The sequence below is a fragment of the Sceloporus undulatus genome, chromosome 2 (genome assembly GCF_019175285.1).
Source record: "Sceloporus undulatus isolate JIND9_A2432 ecotype Alabama chromosome 2, SceUnd_v1.1, whole genome shotgun sequence".
Lineage (NCBI taxonomy): Eukaryota > Metazoa > Chordata > Lepidosauria > Squamata > Phrynosomatidae > Sceloporus > Sceloporus undulatus.
The window spans coordinates 328,994,501-329,021,809 of record NC_056523.1 but is presented as its reverse complement, the minus strand read 5'-3'; the positions used below and the strand labels follow the sequence as shown (position 1 = coordinate 329,021,809).

At 41.9% G+C, this 27,309-nt stretch overlaps 1 protein-coding gene across 1 annotated transcript in view; it reads right to left on the bottom strand.

Annotated features, from left to right (window-relative positions):
- CELF4 (CUGBP Elav-like family member 4) overlaps positions 1-27,309 on the bottom strand; it is an 817,890-nt gene that overhangs the window by 156,877 nt on the left and 633,704 nt on the right. Inside the window, exon 3 of the mRNA XM_042453288.1 lies at positions 1,252-1,380. Coding sequence (XP_042309222.1) covers positions 1,252-1,380 — 129 coding nt within the window. The remainder of the gene's footprint in view (positions 1-1,251; positions 1,381-27,309) is intronic.

Sequence of the window (27,309 nt, the reverse complement as noted above, 5' to 3'; positions counted from 1 at the left end):
ATGCTTGACAGCTATTTAAGAACATGCTTGCTCCATCTCTCAACACCTGCTGAAAACACACGAGCAGCTGCATCACTTACACCTCACTAGCAGCAGACCAAAATGTAGCCCTTCTAAGTGACCAGAAGGGACCGGATGGGCAGATTGCACCAGCTGGAGTTTGGGAAGTGTGGTACTGTTGTCATCTGACAAGCGAATTAATGGAAGTACATGGATGATGCCTATAGGCTGCTGGGCAAATGCAGCATTGCAACTATAAGGCTTTGAGCAAGGAGAGAATTATTTTGAATACTACAATGGACCCTTCCTATCCATGGGGGTTTGGTTACAGGATCCCCCATGGATGGGGAAAATTACAGATGATCACACACTATGTCATTCAGTGAGTAGCAACATGTGCATGTCAATGCATCTGGGTGAATGCATCACCATTGAATAATATGGGGTATGTTGAGCCACTGACACTCCAGTCCTCAGATGGCTAGCCTGCTGATGCAGCAGCCCACTGTAGTACTTTGATTTTATGGCACATGGTGGTAGAATTTGGAGGTACAGCCATGTTAGTCAGGAATATCAGCATGCAAAGGAACCTTGTAGCACCTTTGAGTCTGTGTGAAAGAAGTTGTAGCACAAGCTTTTGTAGACTTGCTTATGCTACAATTTTTATTGCACATTACAAGACCACACATTACAGAATAATCGACTCCATCAAGGAAGCCACATCACTGAGTTTGAAAGATATGAGCAGAGCTGTTGATGAGTGGTCTCTCATCCACTGTTGTTGTTGTGTGCCTTCAAGTTGTTTCTGACTTATGGTGACCCTAAGGTGAATTTATCATGGGGGTTTCTTGACAAGATTTGTTCAGAGGAGGTTTGCCATTGCCTTCCTGTAAGGCTGACACCATGTGACTCACTCAAGATTACCCAGTGGATTTCCATGGCTTAACTGGGTATCAAACTTTGATCTCCAGAGTCATAGTCCAGTACTCAAACCACTCTGCCACACTGGATCTCCTCTCATTCATAGCATCACCATAAATTTAAGCCTGCTTGAGTGATGTAGTGCAGGGATGTGAACTACAGCTTTTTGCTGTGGAATTCTAAGTACCTCACCAAACTACAAAGCTAAAGATGGAATCATGCAAGCTGAACTTGTATCAAATTGCTATAAATGTGCACTGTAGTTATACACACTGCAACTCATTTCAAGGGATGCAGTTTCAGCTGGAGAATCAACCAGGCCAAACTTACCTTTGCTGTTTCCGTCTGGTCCCCGAAGGATCGTGCACTCCTCAATGTTCCCAAATGCTTCAAATAGCCGGCGCACATCATCTTCTGACTGCTGTTTGTTGAGCATGCCCACAAAGAGTTTTCTGTCTTCTGGAACAAAATTAAGAGATGCTTACCATATTTCAAGAGGAGTGGGAAAATAGACCAGTACTATGTACAAATACATAACTCAAGGTTGGGTGTGGGAGATCATGCTCTGAGATCAAGAATCACAAGAGAGCGGCTGAACAAAAGTTTGATATCATAGCATAGCCCATTTGTTAGGCTGGTTGAATTTGATGCTGCAACATTATCTGCCCTCTTCTAACAGCTCTGCTAAATTTTAATCAAGGTGTGGCAAACATTTTATTCATCATTTTGCTTGTATGGAAAATTGTTTTGTGAGTCCAGGCAGCTCTAGACCAAATTTTGTTTGAGGCTAAGCCACTTTAGACCTCAAAATATACAGTGTAGCACTTTCACAATCATAGGCTTCCTCAAACAGAAGATTACTAACATTGTTTAAATCCCCCAGATCTGTCCTCAGTGGCTTAAAATTCCTTGGATTCTCTGGGAAAAGGGAGCAGCAAATGGGCCAATGTCTGTAGCACAGCTATGCCCCCAAGAATATTGTGTCCAGCAATGTTATATCAGTTGTTCATTGTTTGCATTAAATGCCTTGACCACGGACAACCTGATATGTTTCATGACTGAGACACTTCTATGACCAAGTACCATCAATTTCATTTTGTGTCTGACTAGAAGTAAAAGACAGGCAAAATGTACACTTGGCCCTGGCCCAAACCAATCGCTAAATCAAGGATAGGCAAATGCAGAAAGTGTGGGAGCTAGTTTTCACATTTCTGCTCTCCAGTGGGCTATCCCCATCTATTGGCCATCTGAGTATCTGAAAACAAAACTTGAAGTTATTTCTGGTTTCTGTTTTTCACCATTTTCAGCCTATTTTCTTTTTCAGGTGAGTGGGTCTTGGAGGGTGTTTTGCATGTATCCTTTAAAATTTGATTTTGACCATTTGGGGAGTAATTTCCAACCCCAGATTGGGTGTATTTGGGATCCACAAAAAGCTTCTGTGAGGTACTTGTGGGCCACAGGCCACAACTTATCTACTTGTCCTGCACAGGACAAATTCAAAAGAGTAGACCCCTCTTTTGGAAAGACCTTGCCTGCCTTTGCTCTATATAGTCTGAACTATCTCCACATTTTGCAATCTTGCTGTGGATCATTTCAAAATATAAAAAAGAAAAAAAGAACTATCCATCCACCATGCATGTAACAGTACTCTTTCTACCCGATGCATAAATGCTTAATTTATAGTTCATTAAATACTATGTAAATGTTCATGAGCAGCAATTCCCCCCTCCCCCAGAGACATTTACAGAACAGATGTAACCAATTTGAATAAATACTTGTCAATAAATAAACAAATTCTCCAGGCTTTCTTCTTCCAAAAGTAAAAGTGGAAAATGAAGAAATTTGCAAGAGTTAACCCTCTGTGAACTGCTACTTGATTCTAAACCTGAGCCGTATGAGAGAAACTACATTTAGGGTTCAGCCATGGGCTGTAATGGTAGTGTCTGCATATGTATGTTCCCTTCAATTGTACAATGTTATCATTCAATAAAAAGGAAGTATAGCACAATTCATGTGTAACTTTGCATTGGGAGATGAATGCTACAAAATGTTGGCTTCTTTGTGCAGAAACAGTATGTGTGTGTTGGGGGAGTACATAGAAAGCAAGTATGTATAGACTAGAGTCAGTGGTGTCACTAGAGTTGGTGTCACCTAGTGCAGTAACTCATGGTGTCACCCCATGGTCCTTCTCCTGTACCAGAGCATACAGAATCCTTAGTAATTTTTCTCACATAGTGTCTATAAATGCCACTCTCCAAATGAAGTCCCACCTCCCATAAAGTCCCACCTCCCACTCCACTAAATGCATCTGAGGAAGTAGGCCTAAGTCTATGAAAGCTCATGCTGCCAACTTCTTTATTATTATTACTATTATTATTATTATTAATAAAATGTATTTATGTTTCCCCGCCTGTCCCTGTGGATTGAAGCAGGGTTACAGACTAAATAAAAGCACAAGTGTTTACATAAAATTCAATTAAAAGCAGCTAAAAACAATAAAATATCCAACATCAGACAATAACAATAGCATCAGCAAGCAGGCAGGGATCATACACAGACAGGGCATGTCATTCATATCAGGGGGGTATTCATATCAGGTGGGGTATGCTTGGCTAAAAAGCTCGGTTTTAACTGCTTTCCTAAATGTTTCTAACGAGGCCGCCGAGCGGATCTCCTCAGGAAGACTGTTACAGATTCTCGGAGCCGTTGTTGAAAATGCTCTTTGCGAAGTAGCAACATACTTAGAGGTTGCTATCTCCAATAGGTTCTTACCCAATGTTCTAAGAGTGCGGGGCGGATTATATAGGGAGATGTGGTCCCGTAAGTAACTCGGGCCCAAGCCATGTAGGGCTTTATTTCAGGTAGTCTCAAAGGTGCTATAAAATCTCTTTACATAACATTTTTATAGACAGACATTTTGGTGTCACCCCCTCTGATAGTTTCACCCAGTGCAGTCTGCACTCCCTCCACTCCTCTCAGGATGCCATTGACCAGAGCTACAGCTTTTCCTTTTGCCTGGAGTTAGGCCCAACAAAATGGAGAATTTGCACCCTTCTTTCTTAGCCCTGAGATCTGGCAATACATCCATAGCTCAGATGATTAAAAAAACAAAACACACCTTGGCATCCTTTGCCATGGTGGGACACTTTGGTCCTGTTTGGTGCCAGATTTCCTGAATCACCTATTTTTGGATGAACCACTGTTGTTGGCACTCTGAATGTTGAAGGGCCTAATTTCAAGTGTTCCCCAGACCTTCTCTCTCCCTCCTATATAGAAACCTACCTTTCAGCATGGCTGACAGCAAGATGCCACCTTCATGAACTTGTCAGATTAGATATGCAGTGATATATATATATATATAAATCTAACTCCTGGTGTTTATAGGAAGTCCTAGCACCTTCTCTGGTGCAAACAGGGGTTAAATTATTCCTTGTTCTATTTGTATTTAAATGTTCTGTTTTTATGAGAACTTGTGAGGCAGAGGTGTCAGACAGGCTGGGAGAACAAGACAGCATGCAATAAAGGTAAAAGGCGCAGGCAGGCCTGGAGGTGAGAATCACCAATTAACAAGGCAGGAGGCCATGGAGAGGAAGGTGTCTGGCTACTCTGCTGGACTGGTGACAATAAGGTCGTGCAGGAATCGTGGAGCAGAAGTGATTGGCAGCAGAACTGGGCTTGCTTGCATTGCATTATCATATAAATGGATGTAAAGATTTCCCACTATGTAGGGATTTGCACAGGAGTAAGAGCAGGGATTATGAGGAAGACAGAATCTTTACAGAATAATGAAGTCCCCACTGGAGAAGGCAGGCAGGCAAGCAGGCAGGCAGGCTAGTTGGCTGGCTAGTTGTGACTAACATACTTTCCAGCATTTCAAAAAGGAGAATCAGGACACATGTGACCAAGCAACATCAGCTTGTGATCAGAGTGGCAAATGTTATTAATGAAGAACACACAAGCTGGGAGTGGCTGCAGCAGTTTGCTCTTAAATGAGTTAACTGGGAAAGGCAAGATTCTGCTCCCTTCTGTCCTCTCTCCCTACTGAATTTTGAGAGGCTGTCCTCAAGGGCCAAATGTTCTGGCTTCACTCCAGCCTTACATTGTCTAGTTTAGATGACATAGGCCAAAACACCCATAGCAAGATCAGGGCTGTTCCTGCCTGTGCAGGATTTGACTCTGGGGCAAAGAACCTTTACCCTGTTGTAAAATAACACTGATTTTGCATTCTAAGAAATTTTGTGGCAAAACCAGGCAGTTCAGACAACCCCCCTCCACACTTCGTACATTTCCAGTGGGTGAACCATTTCAGAAGCCCCCCAGTCACCCCATCTGATGCAGAAATGTTTCTGCATCACAGGGACAACTGGAGGGCTTCTTAGATGGATCACCTGCCAGAAATGTAAGGAGCAGCCCTGGGTCCTGGATCAGTGTGGGGATGGGTGTATGAACACCCACCTGCCCCTGTGAACTAACCCAGGTGAGCATTGGGGGCAGGATAGCATGGGCTCAGCCCATGTGCTCCTGCCCCATCTGCTCAGGCCCTGAGTGCAAACTAAATTTAAACTTTGAGCTCAGCGTGACACAATGGAAGTAAGCTGAGAAAAAAGAGGAAAATGGGAGGAAGAGTGAGAAACTGGGACATTTTGAAAGCAACTGAAAAACTAGGATGGCAAAGAATAAATATGTCATCTGGAGGGAATGAAGTGAGGCCACACTGCTGTTGTCCTGCTGGCAGAGTAGAAATCTCCTAACTGGTGGACTTACACCAGTACTTGGGGGAGAGGGGTGCAGAGGAGGTGGTGCATTTTCCAACCTTGGTGTGCAAAGACAGCTGCCAGTTCATGCACATGGCACAGATGGTGCCTCATAGACTAATAGGCCATGAAAATGTGTCTGGGAACTGTCTAGCTGCCCTTAAGAAAGAAGATGCAGCCATTGCCTCTGGACCAGGGTGGAAGCTGCTTGTTCTTTTCTGGGTGTACAAATCAAGTGTGCAAAATCATACCATTGTGGTGAATCACTGGCTGGGAAGGGGAGATGGATCTGCCCTGTGAGTTTTTACATATTTGAGGAAAATGGAAGGTGTGAGGAAAAACTGAAGACCTTCTTGTATAACAACTTTAAAAATATGTTGGTTGTAACCATGGAGTATAGCAACATAAACTACTAACCGGATTCTGGCGGAGGAGTACAGAACCAAGGAAGTCCAGACTTGTTCATGGGCAGTGCTAATGCTTTTCTGCATGTGGTATTAAGCCCTTTTTCTTTTTATTAAATTTATATTTTTACTAAGCATTATTTGTTCATCCTTGTTGGCTAATTTTCTTTTGGCACCAAATGCTACACCCGCACCCAGTCGACATTTGGCATAGCTCTCAATTTCCGTCCCTATTTATGGTTAAGCCAGCACACACGTTAGAAGAGGGAGCAAATAAAATACACTGTCCAAGTGAGATAGAGAGAAATCCTTTCTGACTCCAGATACAATGATTGGTTGGGTCCCAGTTCCCAAAATCCATCCCAAGAAAATGTTATTTTCTGCTCCTCCACATTTCCCATCACCTTGTGAGGTTGACTCAATCTTTCAGATCAGAAGAACTGCGCCATCCATTCTGCTGACCTCTTGCACTCTGCCCTGTGGCATGTTCCAAACATCCTGACTAACTCAACAGCAGGATCGATGCAGCCTGAGGTTAGTGGAGAAATGTATTTCCACCCTTTCCCCTTAAATCACAGCTTTCTTTACAGGCATCAAAGTTCCCAGCAGAGTGATGTGAAACTAGTTCAAAGCAAATGATTTACTGGAGGAATTTCCTGCTCTCCTCAGGTTATCCTTAATTTGAAATACTAGCATTGGTGATGAACTGAGTGCAAGAACTTGAACGGAAATACAGTTTCTGCTCTAGTGATTTGCCCACAATCAGACATTCCAGTCAAGCACATGGCACAGCTCCATGGAAGGACTAATCCTCAAAACTATGTGGCAGGTGTTGGAGGTGATGTCTGTTGACAGATTCCCATCTTGAGAATGGCTCAGATCATGTCAATCTTGAACTGACATGGCATGGTTTGGAAGATTCTTCAAGACATTTCACGTTACAGTCAGGATTATGTGCTGGACCACTGATTGGTTGAGTACACACAAACATACGCACGCACGCACACACACACACACACACAGCTTTTTTGAAACAACCATTCACAAACTTAGGGTCACTTGAATGTACGTAAAAACAGGTGCAAAAATGGTCAAAAGACACAAGGAAACTGGATAGGTGGGATTAAGAAAGATGTGTGCTGAGAATCACTCATTTTAATGATAAACATGAGCAAAATGTGTAGGCAAAACAAACCTACACAGAAACAGGAAGGAGGATGCCACATAGTATGGGATATGTTCAAAAGTAGACAATGACCAGCATCCTCCTGGTGATGTATACAAATAAAAGTTGAGTTACACTGACTGGGTAGAGTTTTCTTTAATATGATGTGTAACAGCTGTTTCCAGCTTCTGGTTGTGTAAATGGAACTGAGCATGTGCAACCACTGTATATGTAGTAGTGCATTAAAGTACACAGAGTAATGTGTCAAAATCCTGTCCCTCTTTGTGCAGTGCAGTGCAACTGAACATTGTCTGGTGCAACTGCATGAGGGGTGGCAACCATGCACATTGGCTTTTGTTCCATCTACATCAAACTACATTGGTATTCAGTATGGTGGCTGCATAATGTAACTGCTGGGATATATTTACACTGCGGTGAAACAATGTAAGATCTTAGTCAGTTTCCAAATGTCTTTTCCAATGTTATGTCAGCCCTGTTCTCCAGTGATGTAGTCCAGGACTAAGTCCACTATACCATGCTGGTCCTGCTGTGTAACTGCTTGAGTGTTGATTTATACTATACAGTGGTGTCACAAGGGGGGTGCAGGGATGCAGGCCACACAAGTCACAAGAATTGCCATAACATTCAATGATATATGAGAATTACAATGTAAGAGTAACATTAGTACAAAAAAAAGGTCAAAGGATTCTGCATGGTGTGGTGGTGTTGTGGCAGGAGGCCAATGGTGGGAGTGACACCAGGCATTACTACACTGGGTGATACCAACCCTAGTGACATCATTGTTGATTATGATTCTTTGAGCATGGTTTTCTAATCAGTTATGGAGCCATCTGACAATGTTTCCATTTATTCTACATTTAATCAATTCACCAATCAAAATATTAGGTAGTTGCGCACTCTTAGATGATGCCACTGATACCATGCAAGCATGAGGTACAATTGCGGCCATTGGGTACGAATCTAGAGTAATCCTTGATAATGGTTAAAACTGAGAAGAGCACAATTTCTCCACCAGCTCAGAGCAAATCCTCCAAGATTCTTGACACTCTCTGTAGGGTCAGCGGCATGAAGGCTGGAGTGTCAGAGAAATAAGTTTCAGCACCTAAACTCATTTCAACGGCTGACCTCCAGAGGCTCTGGAAGAAAAACCTCCTCCGGATACCTAAAAAGGCTGTGACATTAATACACTGCCACCATTCCAGCTTGGGATCCCTTGGGAGTCTTGGAGCAGCATGCAAAGGAAAGAAAGATTAAAAGGGGGAATATAAGACGAGGAAGAGAAAAAGGATGGGAGGGAGGACTTTAAACTCCCCTGCCACCCCAATCTCGCACTGACACTTGTGATGGCATTTCAGGTCAAATTAAACTTTGGTTTTTAAAGACTGTAATTGAAATACTTCCTTAAAGTTGTCTCCCTTGCTCTCTCTTCCTCGCCTCTATTTCTTCCTTTCCCTCTCCTATTCCAAGCTGGAGACAACATAGCTTAGTCACTGCCTCCTTAATATTAAAGGCAGTGATTAAATGGGATTCGCCAAAAGACAAAAGGCTGCAAAACCTGCCAATTGTTAATCCCTCTTTCGCTGCGCTTAAAAATTCCATTTCCTTCATTTGAAGAAAGGAGGATGAGAATGCCGCGCCTCGGTCTGATTTAAATTCCAGCATCGCAGGCCTTGCTCCCTTCTCCCTCTCTTGACGTCTGAATGTATTCCTTTATTACCATTATTACCGCTTTCTGATTGCATTAAAATTCATCCACACGCTTCTCTCTATGTTTCCACTTTTTTCCTTTTCATTTTTTAACCAATTCTTTTGCTAATTCTTTTTTCCCCTAACCCCCCCCAAAAGAGAGCAAGTTTTCCCCCTCCTCAATTTTGAATTATACAGAATTCTATTGAAGATGTACAAAAAGAAAACCTGACACCGTTTTCTTCTTGCTTCTGAGAGTTTGTCCCATTCGCTTCTCCTTTATAAACAATTGGTAAGATGAAGAAGAAAGAATGAATGAAAGAATGAAAGAAAGAAAGAAAGAAAGAGGAAGAAAGAATCCATGGCCTTGAAGATTCTTTTCCTTTATAAAAGCATAAGTGTCTTATATTCATGTGCAGGGCCGATCCTGTCTCACATAATGTCAAACAAAATGGTCCATCAAGTCCAGACAGAGCTTGTAAAATATTTGTTAAAAATAATTTCTTGCCCTTATTTAATAAATAAAAATCCCTCCAAAATTTAACTGTTATTTTACTTGCGAAAGAATGTTATTTTAGACTGAGGCTGCTGCCACACTGCAGAATTAATGCAGTGTGACACCGCCTTAACTCCCAGGGCTCAGTCCTTTGGAATCCTGGGATTTGTAGTTTAGTGGGGCACCAGAACTGCCTGACATAGAAGGCTAAATATCTCACAAAACTACAAATCCCAGAATTCCATCGCATTGACCCATGGCCGTTAAAACAGTGTCAAACTGCATTAATTCTGCAGTGTAGATGCATTTAACTTTTTTTTACTTTAAATTACAGTCCATTTCATTTACTGGCTCCTTTTCATAGAATCACAGAATCATAGATTGTTTGTTTTAGTAATTCTAAACCTTTTTTAAAAAATCAGCAGTTCAACAATTTAACATCAACAAATTAATTTTATTCCCCTTTAATGCCTTAGCACCTATGGTAACATTTCTGAGCTCTGAGCTCAGTGTTGACTAAGGGGCTGTACAGACCTTTCCTAAGGGATGCCCTGCAGCTGCCTCTCTCTGTGCCGGATTGGGGCTGCGGCAACCATACGCTACATTCCTGGTTTTGCCTTTCCGTGGCACAAGAAGGAGCTGCAAAAAGTGGGTCCTTTCTGCACCACCGAAAGAGCGCCATAGCTGCTGGTGCTCAGCTTTTCAGTTCTCCTTTGACACTGTGTCATCTAGACACAGCGCCAGACGAGTGCTGAGACACTGCACACCATGTGGTGCAGTGTGCAGCATCACACCAGCCTGGGGGCGGAGTCAGGTCATGTGTCGTATGGATGCCACGCCCTGACTCCGCCCCCAGGCTGGCCTTAATTGTCGGTCTATACATCCCCTTAGTTCTCTTCCTGACATGGAAATCTTTCTGGAATAAATTCCTGTAACTGAAGATGATGGAGGATTGAATTTGGAGTTTCGAAATGCAGAATGAAACTGGGACCATTCTGCCTTCGCAAAAGAAGTGACTTACTGTCTTGGGTGGTCTGAAATGCTCCACAGACATAATAAAGTTTGACACTGCTTTAACTATCATGGCTCAGTGCTATGAAATCCTGGGATTTGTAATTTTGTGAGATATTTAGCCTTCTCTGTCAGAGAGCTTTGGTGCCCATCAAACTACAAACTTCAGAATTCCATAGCATTGAGCCATGGCAGTAAAAGCAGTGTCAAAGTATATTATTTCTGGATTAGACCTTTGTTGATTTCTTTGTGGCTGATGGTGAATGTACTCTGGGTTATAGTCTGAACTTTAAAGAATTATCCAACTTGGTAAACCCTATAGTCAGTGCCTTGGAAAGCTCCTTTATAGTTCAGGTTAAATCTTAGGGTGGATTCACTCTCCCAAGAACACTGAAACCATCCATTGCCAGCACTTGCCTTCATAGTTGGCCCTCCACATTTGTGGCTTTGACTTTTGAAGATTTGATTATACATGGATTCTATTGTCTCTTTGGGTCTTCCATTGTGACTCTGGTGGACCTAGAGATTCCTAGAGAAAACACTATCTCAGCATTTGTTTGTATGCCAGCATGATTCTATGTTCAACTTCTGGTGGATGTTGACTATTGAGTTGCACTGGAGGACCCAGAGATTCCTAGAGAGGTGTTCTTTCAGGTTAAAAAGTATTTCCACTTTCATATGGCTCCTGCACTCCTAATCCCAACGGATGTGGAGGGCCCACTGTATATATTTTACCTGCAACCTTCCATGATGGAACTCATGGTGGGCAAAGCAAACTCCTCAAGGGGTCTCCCACCCAGCCATTGACCTGGTCCAGAACTGCTGAGCTTCAGCAAGGGAATGGCTTCATGTGCCCTCTGGCCAGGTCTTTCCTGTTGCTCCTCTTGTTATGAAAACATCTGGTTGACATACAGTTGGCCCTCCATATTCATAGATTATGCTTTCACAGATTCAAGCAGCCATGACTAGAATATATATTTTTTAAAAAATTAAAAAAAAACCCAACCTTTGATTTTGCCATATTATATAGGGGACAATATTTTATTATGCCATTGTATATAATGGTTCTTGAACATCCATGGATTTTAGTATCCACAGGAGGTTCTGGAACCAAACCACGGCAGATACCAAAGGCCCACTGAACTTTCCATGGAAAACTCCAAGCCAGACTGGGAAAGGTAGTCCATGTATTTATGTGTTGTTTTGTTTATTTTGTTTAAGGCATCTGCATCCTGCTTTCGTGTCCATCAACAATCCCCAAAGTGGCTACCAACCATTAAAAAAAGGAAGCAATTCAAACAGACTGGATCGTGTTAAACAACCACATTAATGAAACTGCATTAATGAACAATAAAATCAGGAAAGAGAAAGACAAATACTAGAGGTTCACTCTCATCTCTCCCCCCCAATACTCAGTTGTGTACTGATCCTCTCTCTATCTTTTTGCAGGGATTTTTATCAGTATGTTTTCATGCATGTTAAGTCAGTTTGATATTTGTGTCTTTTAAAAGAGTTGTTGCATGGACTGAGCCTGAGGGATAAGGCAAGGTGGGGGTTTAATGCATGGTATAAGCCTTCCTCTTGCATCTCTGCTGTAAAGAAATTCTCTTACCTCTGCATCAACTGGTATTTTGCTAAACCAACTAATAGAGAGAGGGAAAGGAGGTTAATCTTTAAAGGAATATCAAAATGAGCAGGGTGAAATTCCTGCAGGTCATGCCGACTTTACAAAATGTGGAAGCAATTACATGCAATTTCTGCACAGGAAGCTTCTACTACAAATTCTGTCATGTTAAGTCATCCTTTCCTGTTATTTCCCTCATATCCCTAATGTGGACTTCTTAGCATTGGCTAGCTTGTCCTTTGTTCAATTCAAAGGTGTGCTGCTGTCCATCCAAGCTGTTTCTTTTAAAGATATGCAGGAAAACAGCTTTCTTTGGATCAGTTGCAATGTCACAGGCACACTGATGGTGGTGGGCAAACCACAGCAGCAGGGGTCCCAATGAAATGGGATGAAAAGAGATGGAATGGGAAAAGGAAGGAAGAATGAAACTGAGTTTTTTTCCCCAAAGACATTATCACAGGCTGAAACGTTAAGCTATGGGTGCAAAGAGATCTAGTAGCACTTTTGAGATGAACTGAACCAAAGGCGCTGGTAGCATGAGCTTTCGTAGACTTGATTCTCCTTCTGCAGGCGCATGTGGTGGAGTGGAGTCCAGAAATAGACTTATATAAGCTGGTTGTGTGTGAAAATGTCAATTAAAGCTCAGTCTTCTGTGGGTAGGGAGAAGAGGTAGCAAGTCCTGTTTTAACTAATGTTGTTGGGGGATAAAGGCAGGAGGAAGGAAGTTGCCTACTCTACTATGGAGAGTAGATCACCATATGAATGAGTACTGGAATGTAGTGTGGGACCAGAGATATGTGATGAACTGGTAAAGGGCACCCCCATGAGAATGGGGGGTTAGATAGTGTTGAAATGTGTGTAGTGTGTCAGGAAACCACTGTTGCTGTTCAACCTACCTGCTATGGATTAGAGGAAACACACTTCAGTAAGAAAAGGTGCCACTATACACTGAGATGACTTATGAATAACTTGGCAAACTGCTATTAGTTTTTCCCCCAAGGGTCTAAATACCCTAAAGGCACCAGATCCTGTCTGAACCTAGAGGCTATGGAGTTAGTGCTGGTTAGCATTTGGATGGGATACCACCAATAAATACTAGGCGCCATAGGTTATATTTCAGAGGAAGGAACTGTGAAAACCACCTCTGAGGATCTCTTGCCTAAGAAAACCCTATGAATTTCATGCGGTCACCATAAATTGACAGGTGACTTGAAGGCACGTACACACACACATTCATTTTTTCACATGTTGGGACTTTTAATAATAATCATAATAATAATCATAATATGCATTTGAGCAAAAAAACCAAAACCAAAACATTGGCTGAGATACTATATTAGAGTTATGTAGCATAAATCAGTAGCCAGACGTAGGTCAATTGTGCCTGGGCCTCAATGGCTGGTAAGATCCCTCTATCCATCCAAACTGCCATTGCTGTGGTCTCTGCGAGGGAAAAGAGCCAGGCACAATAATACATCTGCATTTATATGGGGACTTAGGTTTGTGTAAAACACCAAAAAAAATGCCAGCTTAGAGCACACCATTCTGTGACATTATATTCTCGATCCCACTTGTTAAGACCCAATGCTCCTGCCGCTACATTCACTCTTATTCTACGTCCATGTGTTGTTTATGAAATGGGAAATGAAAACAAAAGATCTTCCTTGGTTTGTATTTTTGGTGGGTTGGTGAGTGGGAATATAAGCCAGGCACACCATTCTAGCTTGGGAGGTTGGGAGAGGAGAGGGAGGGTGTTCTTAGTTCACTCTCCATTTTGGGAGGAATAATCGCATCTCTGTTGCAGTTCACTGAATCCATTCAAAGTGGTTGTTGAATGGTAAACAGGTTTATGGGCTGTAAGTGAGAAATCAAATCAAGGAGCAAGAGGGAGATTGGGGAAGAGAGCTACCCAAATTGCCGAGCAATTGTGCGCGGAAGGGGAGGAGAGAGAGAATAAAACATTAGGAATAAAGGGCTACATGACATTTGTTTTCAGCAAAACTCTACCGTGTTCCTGCCTCCTGTCTTTCCTCGAGAGACTTTCAGAAGCGAGTTGGACTCAGGGTGAACTTGCAGATTTTTCCAGGCAGCTGAAACATTGGGAGTTCAAGCCTGAGGTAGCAACAACAGTAGCTTCAATTCTCCCTCATTAACTATCTCAAGAAATGAACTATAATTTCTCCACTACACACAATAAAACACACAATGATGGGGCTTTGTGTCTGGAGTAGGGAATGGATGTATCCAGGCAGTGAGCAAACCTGAAGAAACATTAGAAACACAGGAAAGGAATTGGATTCTTGGCCCATCTAACTCAGTATGGCCCTCACTAGCCGTTCCCTAGCTTGGCACCCTGAAAATGTGATGAACTACATTTCCCATCACCCCCTGGCAGGACACCTGGAGGGTGTCAGGTTGGAAAAGTCTGGTTTCCATAGACTCAAGTGGCATCACATTTTCATAGATTTTCAAAGTGCTGGTCATGATGTATCCACACTACAGAATTAAAGCAGTTTACCACCACTTGGAACTGTCATAACTCTATCCTGGGATTTGTAGTTTGGAGAGGTATTCAGCCTGGTCTATCAGAGAGCTCTAGTCCCAGGCTTCTGTAGGATAGAATAATAGCAGTTAAAATAGTGTCACATGGCTTTAATTCTGCATTGTGGATATACACTATATCTCAAGTCACAGCTATCTGGCAGATGATATCTCCACACATGAATCTGCCTGGAGCCTGAGGTCATCAAGAGAGGCCCTTCTCCCTATTCTACCACCATCACAAGCATGGTTGGAAGAGATGTGAGATAGGACCTTCTTGGTGGCTTTCCCTGGACTGTGGGATGATCAGGAGAGGTCCTTCTCTCTCTGTCTCACCACCATCACAAGTATGGTTAGAAGGGATGTGATGTATGTTACCAGCATTGGTGCCTTAAAATCCTAAATGTGTATGACTTTTCTTCTGATGACCCTATGCAGAGTGCCTGATGGGATACCTGATGTAGAGTTCTCCATCATTGCAAGACGGACAGGTCACGTAGGCTATTGAAACATAGATCAAAGAGGCCCAGATAGGAGTTGCCAACAGAAAAGAGTCATTTACACCTTTGAGGCAGATTTATGGCCAGGATGCTTTGCCAGGCCAGAACCATTCCCACCTTGAAGACTGCTATAGATCAAGCAATCTTTAATATGTAGATTTGGCTTTGCTTTGAAATGTGGAAACAACTCTTCGCCTGAGGCAAGATGTTGGCTATTTAAGGTCCCTCAAATCTTTTGTCTATGTTCCATGTTAGAATTCAGACAGGCTTCATGTCAGTCTGAGTTCTGATATAGTTCCAATCCACTCCCCCTTTTTCCTTCCCCTCCGTGTTGCTGAGTCTTCATCAATCTGGACCTGGAGCACCGCCAATACAGGTGAATATAACCATTAGAAAGCCTCATGTTATCTATCCAACGCTAACTTACTATATTCCTGAGTTCTTGGATGATTGTGTGAGTGTATGATTGTCTTATGTGTGAATGAATAATAAACAGCATTCAGTTTTCATAAAACTTGTCTCTGTTGACCTATTTACCTTGGCTACCTTCGTATACATAGGATAGAGACCGCTCCTTTGTTTGAGCTAATGATAAATTCCCCAGACCAAGGTCTCCTTATTTACATGTAGGACCTTCTTGGTGGCTTTCCCTGGACTGTGGGATCATCAGGAGAGGTCCTTCTCTCTCTGTCTCACCACCATCACAAGCATGGTTGGAAGGGAAATTAGAAAAGACCTTCTCAGCGCTTACCCTTGGACTGTAAGTACATCACAAGCACTGTTGGTAGGGATGGACCTTCTGGGTTTTTGCCCCTGGACTCTGAAACTTCCTTCCCAGGGAAGCCAGAATGATCCCCATCTTGTTTGTCTTTTTGTCAGTAGGCAAACATGTTTTCATTTTCCAGGATTCTAATACTGAAAGTTATTAAAGAACAGGGTAAAGGGTGCTGTATTGTTTTAAATTCAACTGCTTAATGTTTTAAGAAAGTATTCTTAATTGAATTTTACTAAGTGCAGCTTTGAATTGTTTTAATGCTGTAATTAGTAAATTCCATTTTAATGTTCACTTTCTGTATATTTTTCATTGTTCCTTCTAAATTGTACATCACCCTGAGTCCCAATTTGGGGAGAAAGGCAGGATACAAATGAAGATTATGACAATAACTGGAGAAGTTCTTCTTTTTTTGGATCACATATCCCAGTATCCTCCAGGCAGCATGGCTGCTCATAAACACTACCTGCAGTGGTGAAAACTCTTTTCGTTTCTCCACAATATTTCCAAGAGTTTCTCCCCCAGTCTTTGTCCCATCTGGAGCAAGGGCAGTGATGCCAAAAGAAGGCATTTAGTTACTTCATATCAGAGCTCGGCAGTGCTTGTGCAATTCTGAGAGCTCTAGTCCAGAGAAAAGGAACTTTTCTGAGCACTGACTCTCATCCATCCTCTTTAGTTCTTTCAGTTAATTTTATGAAGTTGTCGCATTGCCAAACCTGATGTGTTATGACATTTATTGATTGCTTTGATTTATATCCTGCCTTTCTCCTTATGTAGGATCCAAGGTGGACTAATGCATTTACAAAAACAAAATGGGCACAATGAAAACATTATACAAAAGTTGAAGAAGAATTAAATAACAATCAAAGGAAAAGCAGACTATGAAAACAATATAAAAACACACATCAGAATTAAAAATTGTAAACACACACACACACACATCCCTACCACAACTCTTTCTATTACATAGATCTTCAACCTGATGCCTGCCCAAATAAGAAGATCTGAATCTACTGGGAGAGCAGAGTAGTGGTTTGAGTGGTGGACTATGACTTTGGAGACCAGGGTTCAAATCCCTGCTTGGCTACAGAAACTCATCAGGTGACCTTGGGCAAGTCACATTCTCTCTGGACAAATCTTGCCAAGAAAACCCCATGATAGGTTCACAATAAGTTGGAAACAACTTGAAGGTACGTATCATCAACATCAACCTACTGGTAGAAGGAAAAGAGAGACAGTACCACAATCTGGGAGCAGCCACTGAGAAAGCTCTCACTTGTGTCCTTGCCAAGCAGGATAGAGAGAAAGTCATGGTCTGGAAACCATGTCCTTTGAGGAGTGGTTGGGGGAGCTGGATATGTTTAACTTAGGGAAGAGAAAGTTAAGAAGTGATATGATAGCAGTTGTTTAAATATCTGAAAAGATGTCATATGGAAGAAGGAGCAAGCTTGCTTTCTCCTGCTCCAGAGACTAGGACACAGAGGAATGGATGGAAGCTACAGGAAAAGAGATTCCATCTCAACATTAGGAGGAACTTCTTAACAGTAAGAGCTGTTTCACAATGAAACACACTCCTTCAGAGAATGGTGGAGTCTCCTTCTTTGGAGGTTTTTAAACAGAGGCTAGATGGCCATCTATCAGGAGTGCTTTGATTGTGTCTTTCTGCATGGCAGAAAGGGGTTGAATTGGATGGTCCTTGGGGTCTCTTCCAACTCAAGAATTCTGTAATTTCTCTCGAAGATCAGAAAACTTAGGCAGGTTTATACAGTGAGTTACAGTCTTTCAACTAGTATGGATCCAAGCCACATACAATGTGCTATGCTCACTTTATGTTTCTCCCAGTGATCTGGCATTAGGTACTCAGTCCCTGCAAGAAGAGGATATACTGTTCACAAATAAAATGGTGTTGAACTAATCCTTCCACACAAGGATCAGCACACACACGATGAAGCCACAACTGCCCTGTGAGCAGCACAGGAAAAATTGGGGAACCTGAACAAAAAGAAACACAGCTTATATTTTTATATATGTCTGTTCTTCTTGATCTCATCTAAACTACGTCAGGAGCTGTGTTGGCTAAAAGGAAAAATAAACATGCTTAAAACAAAGAAGGGAGAGAGGAAGGAAGGACATGCAGAATGGGAAAAAGTGTTACAGAGTGCAAGGATTTCTATTCTGGAATGATATTTTTAAGGAAATGGAGAGATTTCTCTTTCCCCAAAATACAATTCCCAAGACACACTGAGAATTAAATCTGTTTAATTTTGCAGTGTAGACAGGTGTTGAGGGTACCTTGGGAACTTTAGCTCAAGTGAATGGAATATTATTCTGTCAGTGATAATTTTAAGTACCTCTTGAAACTACAAATCCCAGCATCCCATTAGATGGAGCCAGAGTCATTAAAGTGGCATGGAGAAGATATAACTGTAGAATTCAAATACAGTTACTGATAGTGTACTGAGACTCGGGCAGCACCCAGTTTGACTGAAATACAATACCCTCCAAAATTTCACACTTGAAAACCAGGACACATGTGGCCAAGCAAAATCAATCTTGTCAAGATGGCAAAAGGTATTAATGAGGATGAAGATACAGGAGGCTGTAGCGGTTTGCTTTTGCCTAAGCCTCCTGAGAAGGGCTGGCTTCTTTCTCCTATTTCCCTCTCCCCCCTCCTGAGTTAAATGCATTTTTTTTGCACATTGAAATCAGTTTGCAGCAATTGAAGTAAACTGAGGACAAAGGGGAAAAGTGGGAAGAGGTGAGGGAAATGGGGGCATTTTAAAAGCAGCTGAAAAGGGGACAATACTAGATGAATTGGGACTGTCCCTGGAAAAGTGGGACAATTGCAAAGTGTGAAATTCAAGAGATTTAGCAATAATAAGAGCAGAGGATTGCTTTTTGCAATTTACTCAGGTTCATCTTTCACTGAATCATGCCACAGTGACTGTGCCCTCGTATCATCCTTATTCCACTTGTGCCACCTTGCCAGTGCTGGTAGTGACAGAAGAGCTGTACTTGAAATCTATAGACCTTCCCAAAGGAAATTGGGACAGATACCTTGAAATTTCCAATCCCCAAGGAAACACTGGTTCCCCCCCCCCCCATCCTAGATTGGGTTTTTGCATTGCTTAGGAAGCAAGGGATTGTAAGGAACAGTGGTGGACCTGACTGAAAGACATTTCAGGGGGTGGGATGGGAGAAGAGGCAGGCAGGGAGGGAAGCTCACAGATAATAAGAAAGCCCTTGTTGCCCTCTGCCTTTATGCACTTCTTGGGAAGGCTCCCCACAGAATTATGCTGTCGCCCTGCAGGAAAGCATGTAATAACCGAAAATACGGTGTCAAAAGGAATTTTTCAGGCCTTGACAGCTCATATATTACAGTTCGTTGACTTCTTCCTGGCTCTAGATTTAAATTAATAGGCAGCCAGATATATAGTTTGCTTTCACTTTTTTTAAAAAAAAAGAATATTTTTAATCCTTCTGTGTGGGAGAAGACACAGAAGGGATGCAGTTTGCCTCCCTTTGTAAGATCTCTTTTCCTACCCCCCCTCCTACTTTTCAGACTTTTCATTTGAAGACAAGGTGTGTGTTGAGTCAAAGCTGTGTCAAACCTCCACTTCTTTGTTGAGGAGGTATTTTGGGTGCCATGAGTCTGGACTAGGTGTCACAGAGGAGATGTCCAATAGCTGAATTGTATGTCTCTGAAGGGATCTTTGAGTTAGACCTTTGAGACTAACTGAAAGAGACAATATGGTAGCCTGAGCTTTCCTAGTCTTGAGTCTACTTCCCCAGATGCATGGAGTGGAGGGTCCATGGACAGATCTAGATAAGCAGGCGGTGTGTGAGAAGAGCAATAGAAACCCATCTGAGACCTGAGCATATGACAATCTTTTCTAAATGTTATCATAAATACATTTCAGATAGGGATGGGAAGAATATTAAAATAATATTTTAAGAAGAGGTCGAATGCATGTTTCTCTGGTATCAAGAAACTCTGACAAGAAGAATCGTGGACTGATGGGAATCTTCACAGTTTGGCCCTTATTCTGTACAAGATACACATGTGGCTGATTTGCACAGAAACAACATTGTTCTGTGCAGAGATATTTTCCATGCAGAATATTCAGGTGTTTTTTTTAAATGCAGAAAATGTAGTTTTCTGGCACAATAGTCAGAGATGGGTTTTGTGTAGAATCAGTCCCAAACTGCAAATAGTCTGTGAAAATTGTATAGTTTTCAAAGATTTTCCTGCAGGAAAGAGAAAATTGCTAAAATTGCTTGTTTCTTTCTTCAAGGATAAAATTAGAGATGAATTCAATCCCTAGCTTCAGAACTGAACCTTGTTGCAAATTAAGCCCTGCCAATGTTTTGCCCAGCCTTCCTTGATGCACACAAATTTCAAAGATCTGTTGCCTGCTGTGTTCTCATGCCACCTTTTCAAACTCTTTTTGTCTGATTAAAATAATACACAGCCCAATTCCAGGCTTTTAAGGTTAAGAGCAAAAATTTTCTGCAAAGAGTATAGTGGCAGAAGTGACAGCCAAATGAGATAACCTTTTACTCCATTTGTCAAAGTGCCCAGAGCTCCATATTTCAAGAGAAGAGCAATAAACAGGGAGCAAAGCAATTGTGTCTGGAATCTGGAACATTTTAAACAAATGGAGAGGTTTAAAAGAATAACTAGACTGCTTGAATGAGATTTAAAAAACCCAACAACCTGTTGATCATCAGCTGTGCCTTGTTTATTGGAGGAACCAATTGGATAATTCGATACAATTAAACTCAAAAACGCACGGAAATATGATGTTTATTCATCTCCTGCTTCCGTTCCTGTAATTGAATGTTGTGGTTTGTAAAGTACAAAAGTGTTTCTAATGCTGCGTTGTAGCCAAGTGAAACCCATTTAATCACACTCAATGGGTCAGATGCAACATTATGGCATGCGCGATTGAGTTGCACCTGTATTCCCTCGGAAAATGCATCATTAACTAGCAAAATGTAGCCCGCGGATGCCGGAAAGAGAAAAAGAGAGATGAAACTGTACCACCCCGTACTTTGGAAATGCCAACGGGTGATGGAACATCCATTCAAGAGCTTCAGGCATGCATGCGGGGTGGATACCTTCGTGCTAATGTGTGTCAATTTATAGCTTTCCCAACAATGGGGAAATAGGTTGTGGTTTTGCCCCTGAAAAGACAATATTATTCCAAACAGAACAATTACTCTTAGATGGCTAAGTGATTCAGTAATGAAGCTGGGAAGGAATGTGGCTCCAGGGAATAATGACAGTGGCCTGCTGGATCTCATTCCCTGGGCTGTTCATGCCAAACACATCATGGCCATTTTTGCATACAGTTGTCAGGAAAAATGACACACAAATGCTTGAGGTACGTTAGGGACTGAAGCCAAGTGGGGGAGCCAAGACTAATGTTTGTTTTTCAAAGTAGGAGATTTTAGGATAGAATCCTCTTGGTGCCCTACGCTAGTGGTTGTCATTTTCCCCAGGTTGTGCTGTGGTGATAAGGGAAGGAAGACAACATGTGCCAGTTCTGAGCAGCCTATGGACAAAATGCTCTTCATGATGTATACTGTCATAACTATGGTTTATGTAAATACATTTATGCAAGGATTTAAGCCAGTGTAAATACTTCAATGGATGTTGCAGAAGGAGTTACACAGTACCTCCTTGCACAGCCTTTTTTTTCTTTTTTGCACAACCTGTGCAACAGCACCCTGATAGTACCAGGCAGAACTGCTGATTGGCTGAGCAGGGAGTGGACTTGGGACAGTATTTTCACACCATTAACTAGTTGGCATCTTTAATCCTTCACAATATATAACAAATATCTATCTATCTATCTATCTATCTATCTATCTATCTATCTATCTATCTATCTATCTATCTATCTATCTACCTATCTATCTCACACTTTCCATGGGACCAAACAAGGCACATCTAAGAAATCTGGAGATAAAACCATTCAAAAACAATTAAATAAACGTGTACATGAAAACATCAATTCTTTAAAAGAGAGCAAAATCATTTTAGAAACCTAAGAAGAACAGTAAATGTACAGTGCACTACCCCATTAAAATACTTTTCTTCATAACCAGCTAATCACCAAGTGGCTATTTAAATAGAAAGGTCTTTTCCTACTGGTGTAAATAGAAAAGAGAGAGGGATAGCCTAGCCTTCATGGAAAAGAGCTCCAGAAACTTAGAAGAAGGCCCTCTCATGCATCCTCTCCAGATAGGGCTTTGACAATGGCAAGTCTGACAAAAAGCCCTTCCCCAAGAATATGGTAGGCTCATACAAGGAGATAAAGCCTGGGATGGTACATCAAAGCACAGCAACATAGGCACACAGTTTTGGATTCATCCCCTCTGTGAAGGACTGCTGGTGCTTACTTTTGGTGGGAGAGGGAAGTCGGGAAGCAATTCAGACCATGAAGTTGCAACTGAATTTAGCTGGGCCTGACAGCTGCTGGAGTGTGTGTGGGATTTGGAATAACAGGGGGGAGCAGGCAGAAAAGTGCCAACTGACATCAGCACCTCTGTGCCCTCTCCCCGCTCTCTGCTGAAGAGAGAAGAGCCATGCTGGGAGACAAGGAAAGTCTTATTTTGAAAGATAAGGGAAGGCAGGACCCTTTGTCAGGGGCGTCACCAGGGGGGTGCAAGAGGTGAGGACCATATCAGGTGACACCATCAGAGCGAGTGACACTGGGCAGTAGTGAAGGCCCCTCTCTCAGAAAGAAGGATGGGGGGGATCTTCTAAGTGTGCCGCTACCCTTTGGGGGATGAGGACAGGGGTGATGCTGTGGATTTTTAGCTCCTACAGCTTCCTTCTCCCAAACTATTTGTCTCCTTTCTGTCACTGTCCGCTAGGGAGGGCCGCGTTTATTTATTTATTTATTTATTTATATAGTGCCATCCATGTACATCCATACACCCTCTTTTCCAGAGAGTGGAAATCTTTTATAATAAAAAAAAATCCCTATTCTTGCTCAGGTATAGGGGACAGGTGCTTTGCTGTTTCCACTAGGGGACAGATGGCAGTGGCAAGATGCTTGCTTCTGCAGGATGAGATCCTTATCCCTGTCCATACCACCACACCAGGAGGTCCATGAGGATAACACCATGAGTTACTACACTGGGTGACACCAACCCTAGTGACACCATTGTCCCTTTTCCATCTTGATGGAGTATTACAACACCTTTTTCTGCTTCTCAATCATTACAGGATTAAGGTTACAAGGACCTCATTCCCACTACTTTTTAAACCAGATCACAATTCGGTTTGAACCGGTTCAAACGACCCTGGTTCCCACTTAAACTGATTCTCTAACGCGATTCGGTGAGGGGGGTCATGCACCAGACCCATTTAACCCACGTTTTTTTGACGCTGATTTTTTCTGCATCTTTTTCACCAAATCGACTCAACGCAAGTTCGAACCACAAGTGGATTGGAATCAATTCAAATTTCCCCTTCGGACAGCTGGAACTGAATCATTTTGAATCGATTCATTCATGAATGGGAACTACAAGTGGGTTATTTTGATGCCAGAAAATGACAGAAAATGTGATCAGGGCAAGTGTAGTGTAAACCACATTATGATGTTGCATTGATCCATTGATTTGATAGCCTTGGCTGAAGAGTGGGGTATAAATAATAATAATAATAATAATAATAATTATAATGATAATAATAATAATAATAATTTGGATTGCACACCTATTTATCTGTAAGTGGGATTGCCAAGAGCCCCAACCTGCATCCATCCTGGCAACCCTACTAAGTTACCAATAGGATTCAGGCCTTCATGTGAAATTTTCCTCTAACAAAATGATGTGGAGCTCTGGAAGCAGAACACAAGATGAGGGACAGGACTCTCTTTCCTGTTAGGGCGGCCAGGCAGGGAGAAAGCTGGAAGCTTTTAACCCCTGTCAGTCATCTGTCTCCCTCACAAACCACAGCTCACTCTTGAGCTGATGTGATCCTACTACAAGCCTGACAGCCTTTCATTCTAGCTGAAAAGAACTTCCCCCTTCTCTCCTCTTTTCTTCCATTTATCCTCGAGGAAGTTTTCCTTTAATACTAACAATTTTCTTCCCTTCCCTTCAGTTGGTGTCCCATCTTTTCTCCATGAATGAGAAACAAGACAACTCACAATAAAATTGGTGAAAATACAGAAAGTGAATAAATAGATGAATAAAAATGACAGATAAAAGAAAACACATCACTCCTGCACTTAAAAGTACTTTTTTGCTCCAAGTTACCTGACTTGTCAAAAGCCTAAGGCTTACCTGAATGATAAAAAAAATGCCTTTGCTTTCTGAAAGGAAATAGAATAAAGAGGGAGTCTTCCTTCCTTCCTTTCTTCCTTCCTTCCTTCCTTCCTTCCTTCCTTCCTTCCTTCCTTCCTTCCTTCCATCCTTCCCCTCCCCTTCTGACTTCCAGGCCCAAGCATGCAAAATTGAAGTGACACTCTCAATAAACATGGCTTCCCTCTGCCTAATTAGCACATCTAATTCCTTCTGGAGGAATTTCTTTCACAGAAGTGACTTCAGAAGATGGCCCAGAGGTTCATTATCAGATGACAGGTCCTGTATGTGTGTATGGGGAGGATTCTCCAGAAAGGTCATAGATGGATGTTTATGGAAAACCCCCATACCCCCTCTTATTTTTTTCAGAGATAAAGCTGACAACCCAAAAGCTGACAGCCCACTCACACTTAAATCTTAATAATACTAGGGAGAGGAGATGGTTAGGGGCTAGGATTTGTCTGTATTTGGCCTGATAGCTCATTCTGGTCTTCATTAAGGGACACTAATGATGTCAGACAACCAGGAACCTTGGAAAGACTCTTTAGACAGCTATTTCCATCAAAAGAGAAGCGAGGAAAATCAGTCTTATGAAAAAGACAGGTCTCAGTGTGTTTTTAAGCAGCTGATAGGCCAGGATTTTAATGTCAACTTGGTTCAAGGGTCTTCCTCTCTTGGAAAAAAGAAAAAAATTGGAACAGTGTGAATGAAGTGATCACCTCTTCTCTCTCACCATATATTCCTATATAGAGCAGATTTACTATATATGCAAGATAGAAAAAAGAATACACAGTTGACCCCCCTTTTTCATGGGGGATCCATTCTGGACCCCCTTGAGAAAACAGAGTTTTACCTATATTCAAGCCCCATTGGCTTGAATATTGTCGCAAGAGTACTAGGGTGCGCAGGCGTGCATCACTCTCCCTCTGTTCATCCCTCGCAGATAAGCGAGGGATGTGGATCCAAAGACCGTGAGAATGGAGGGAGGACTATACTTCATATTGAAGTTCTTTAGATGTGATGGAACTAAGGCATGGATGACTATTGCTCAGTCAAGTCAACTCATTTTTGCTTCAGTTTTGCTGCTGCATGTGTTTTTGCACAATTATGTTTGCATTCCCACCAACATTTCACAAAAGAAAGCTGGGAACGTGTGTGACCAAGCAACATCAAGCAGTGGTCAGGATGGCAAAAGTTATTAATCAGAAAGAGCACACAAGAAAAGAGATGCTGCAGCACTTTGCTTTGGTTTGAGCCTACAAGGAAGGGCAATATTCTGCTCCCCTCTCCCCTCTCCCAATGAGTTGAGTGCAAACTATATTTCTGCTTTGAAGTCAGTTTGCAGGAATGGAAGTAATCTGAGGATGAAGGGAGAAGGTGGGAGGAGGATAAAGAAACTAGGATGTTTTAAAAGTAGCTGACCACAAAAGATTAATAAGGACTGTTTCTGCAAATTATTTGCAATAATTGTGATTTTTTAAAAATCTGGTACAATCTACTACTATGTTTCAGCTCTGGAACTATTGATATAGTACAGGTTGAGTATCTCATATCTGAAAATCCAAAATGCTACAAAATCCAAAACCTTTTGAGTACTGACATGAAGCTTTGAGACTGAGTTTGGAATATTTTGCATTTTGGAATCCAAGTAGTGTAGTACATATTTTAGTCTGTAACCTCGTTTCGATCCACTGGGAGAGGCGGGGAAACATAAATTATTATTATTATTATTATTATTATTATTATTATTATTATTATTATTATTATTATTATATTTGTGAGGCTGGAGAGAGAGGGTCTGGGAAACAGCAGGAGGTGTGGATTTGCCCCGGGCACTATATATGGATCCCCACCATTTCACATTTTAAAGGCTATTTCAGGCTCACTGGACCTCTTCAACATTCCTTTTTATTGTTGAGCATTATCAACATAATGGTGACATCCCTTTTCAAAGCTCCAGATGACCACTTCTTCAGGGGAATGTACAGTGTACACATACAGACCACAAGCGTTCCAGCCAGTAAGCACACATATGATATTAGCTGGACAAGAACTGAATGGAGAACAACAATGTGATCCAAACTTCAGTCCTTGCTGCACAGTAGCAAAGCCTTTGAACCATTTCACATTAATGAGTTTCTGAGCTGAAACAACAGCAGGAAATCCTGTCCTCTCCTCCACCCCCATGGAAAATTACAAACCCACCTGTGAGAATTAGTGTCCTCAACATCAGTTTTTACTTTCAGGTGAGGTGAAAATGGGAATGGAAATAATTTGCAAGGTTTCACACAACCTTAATCCACATTGACACTTCACCAGGTTTGTTATCATTCAGTGGCTCACACAAATTAACAGATGCAACTTCTGTATTTTCAAAATCCCCACCATTGGGCAATGAAATCTTCTCCTGCTTTGGCATCAGTAAAAAGGAGTAATCTCAAAAGAAAAGTAACAAGGAGGCAAGTGGCTTTTACACCCTCCTCCTACATCCTCCTTCTCTTTGCACAATGGTTACTCTAGTGGAACGCATAATCAGGATGTGATCCCTGCACCACATCCTAAAGAGTACTTACACTGGCATGTGTCACCAAAATGACTACATAACCCCAAAGTAATGTTCCAAAAGTTCTGCCTATGAGTTCCTTCAAAGCTATAAAGCCTGAATTGCAAAGAAAACCCACCAAAACGGAATGCCTGCTGGACTGAGCAAACATCTCCAGAACATTATGTGGGAAGACAGTAATCATTCCTGCCTCTGTTCATCTATACGTTGCAGAGCATCCGATTCAATTAACATAGTGCTTCCCACCTCCCTCCAGGGCTGAAGAGGGTGCGATATAGTCAAGGACTGATCTCACCCTACAGTATCATTGGGGTGACACAGCTGAGCCCCTGATGTGATCCTTGCTGACATCTGTCAGGATGGATCATGATAGGCTTCCCTTACAGGACAGGTGGATTATGGGTATGCCAAGAGGCTGGGGAGTCAGGCAAGGAAAATAGAGGCATTGCCCATGATCTTTTAGTGCGACATTTAAGATAATAATAATAATAATAATAATAATAATAATAATAATAATAATAATAATAAT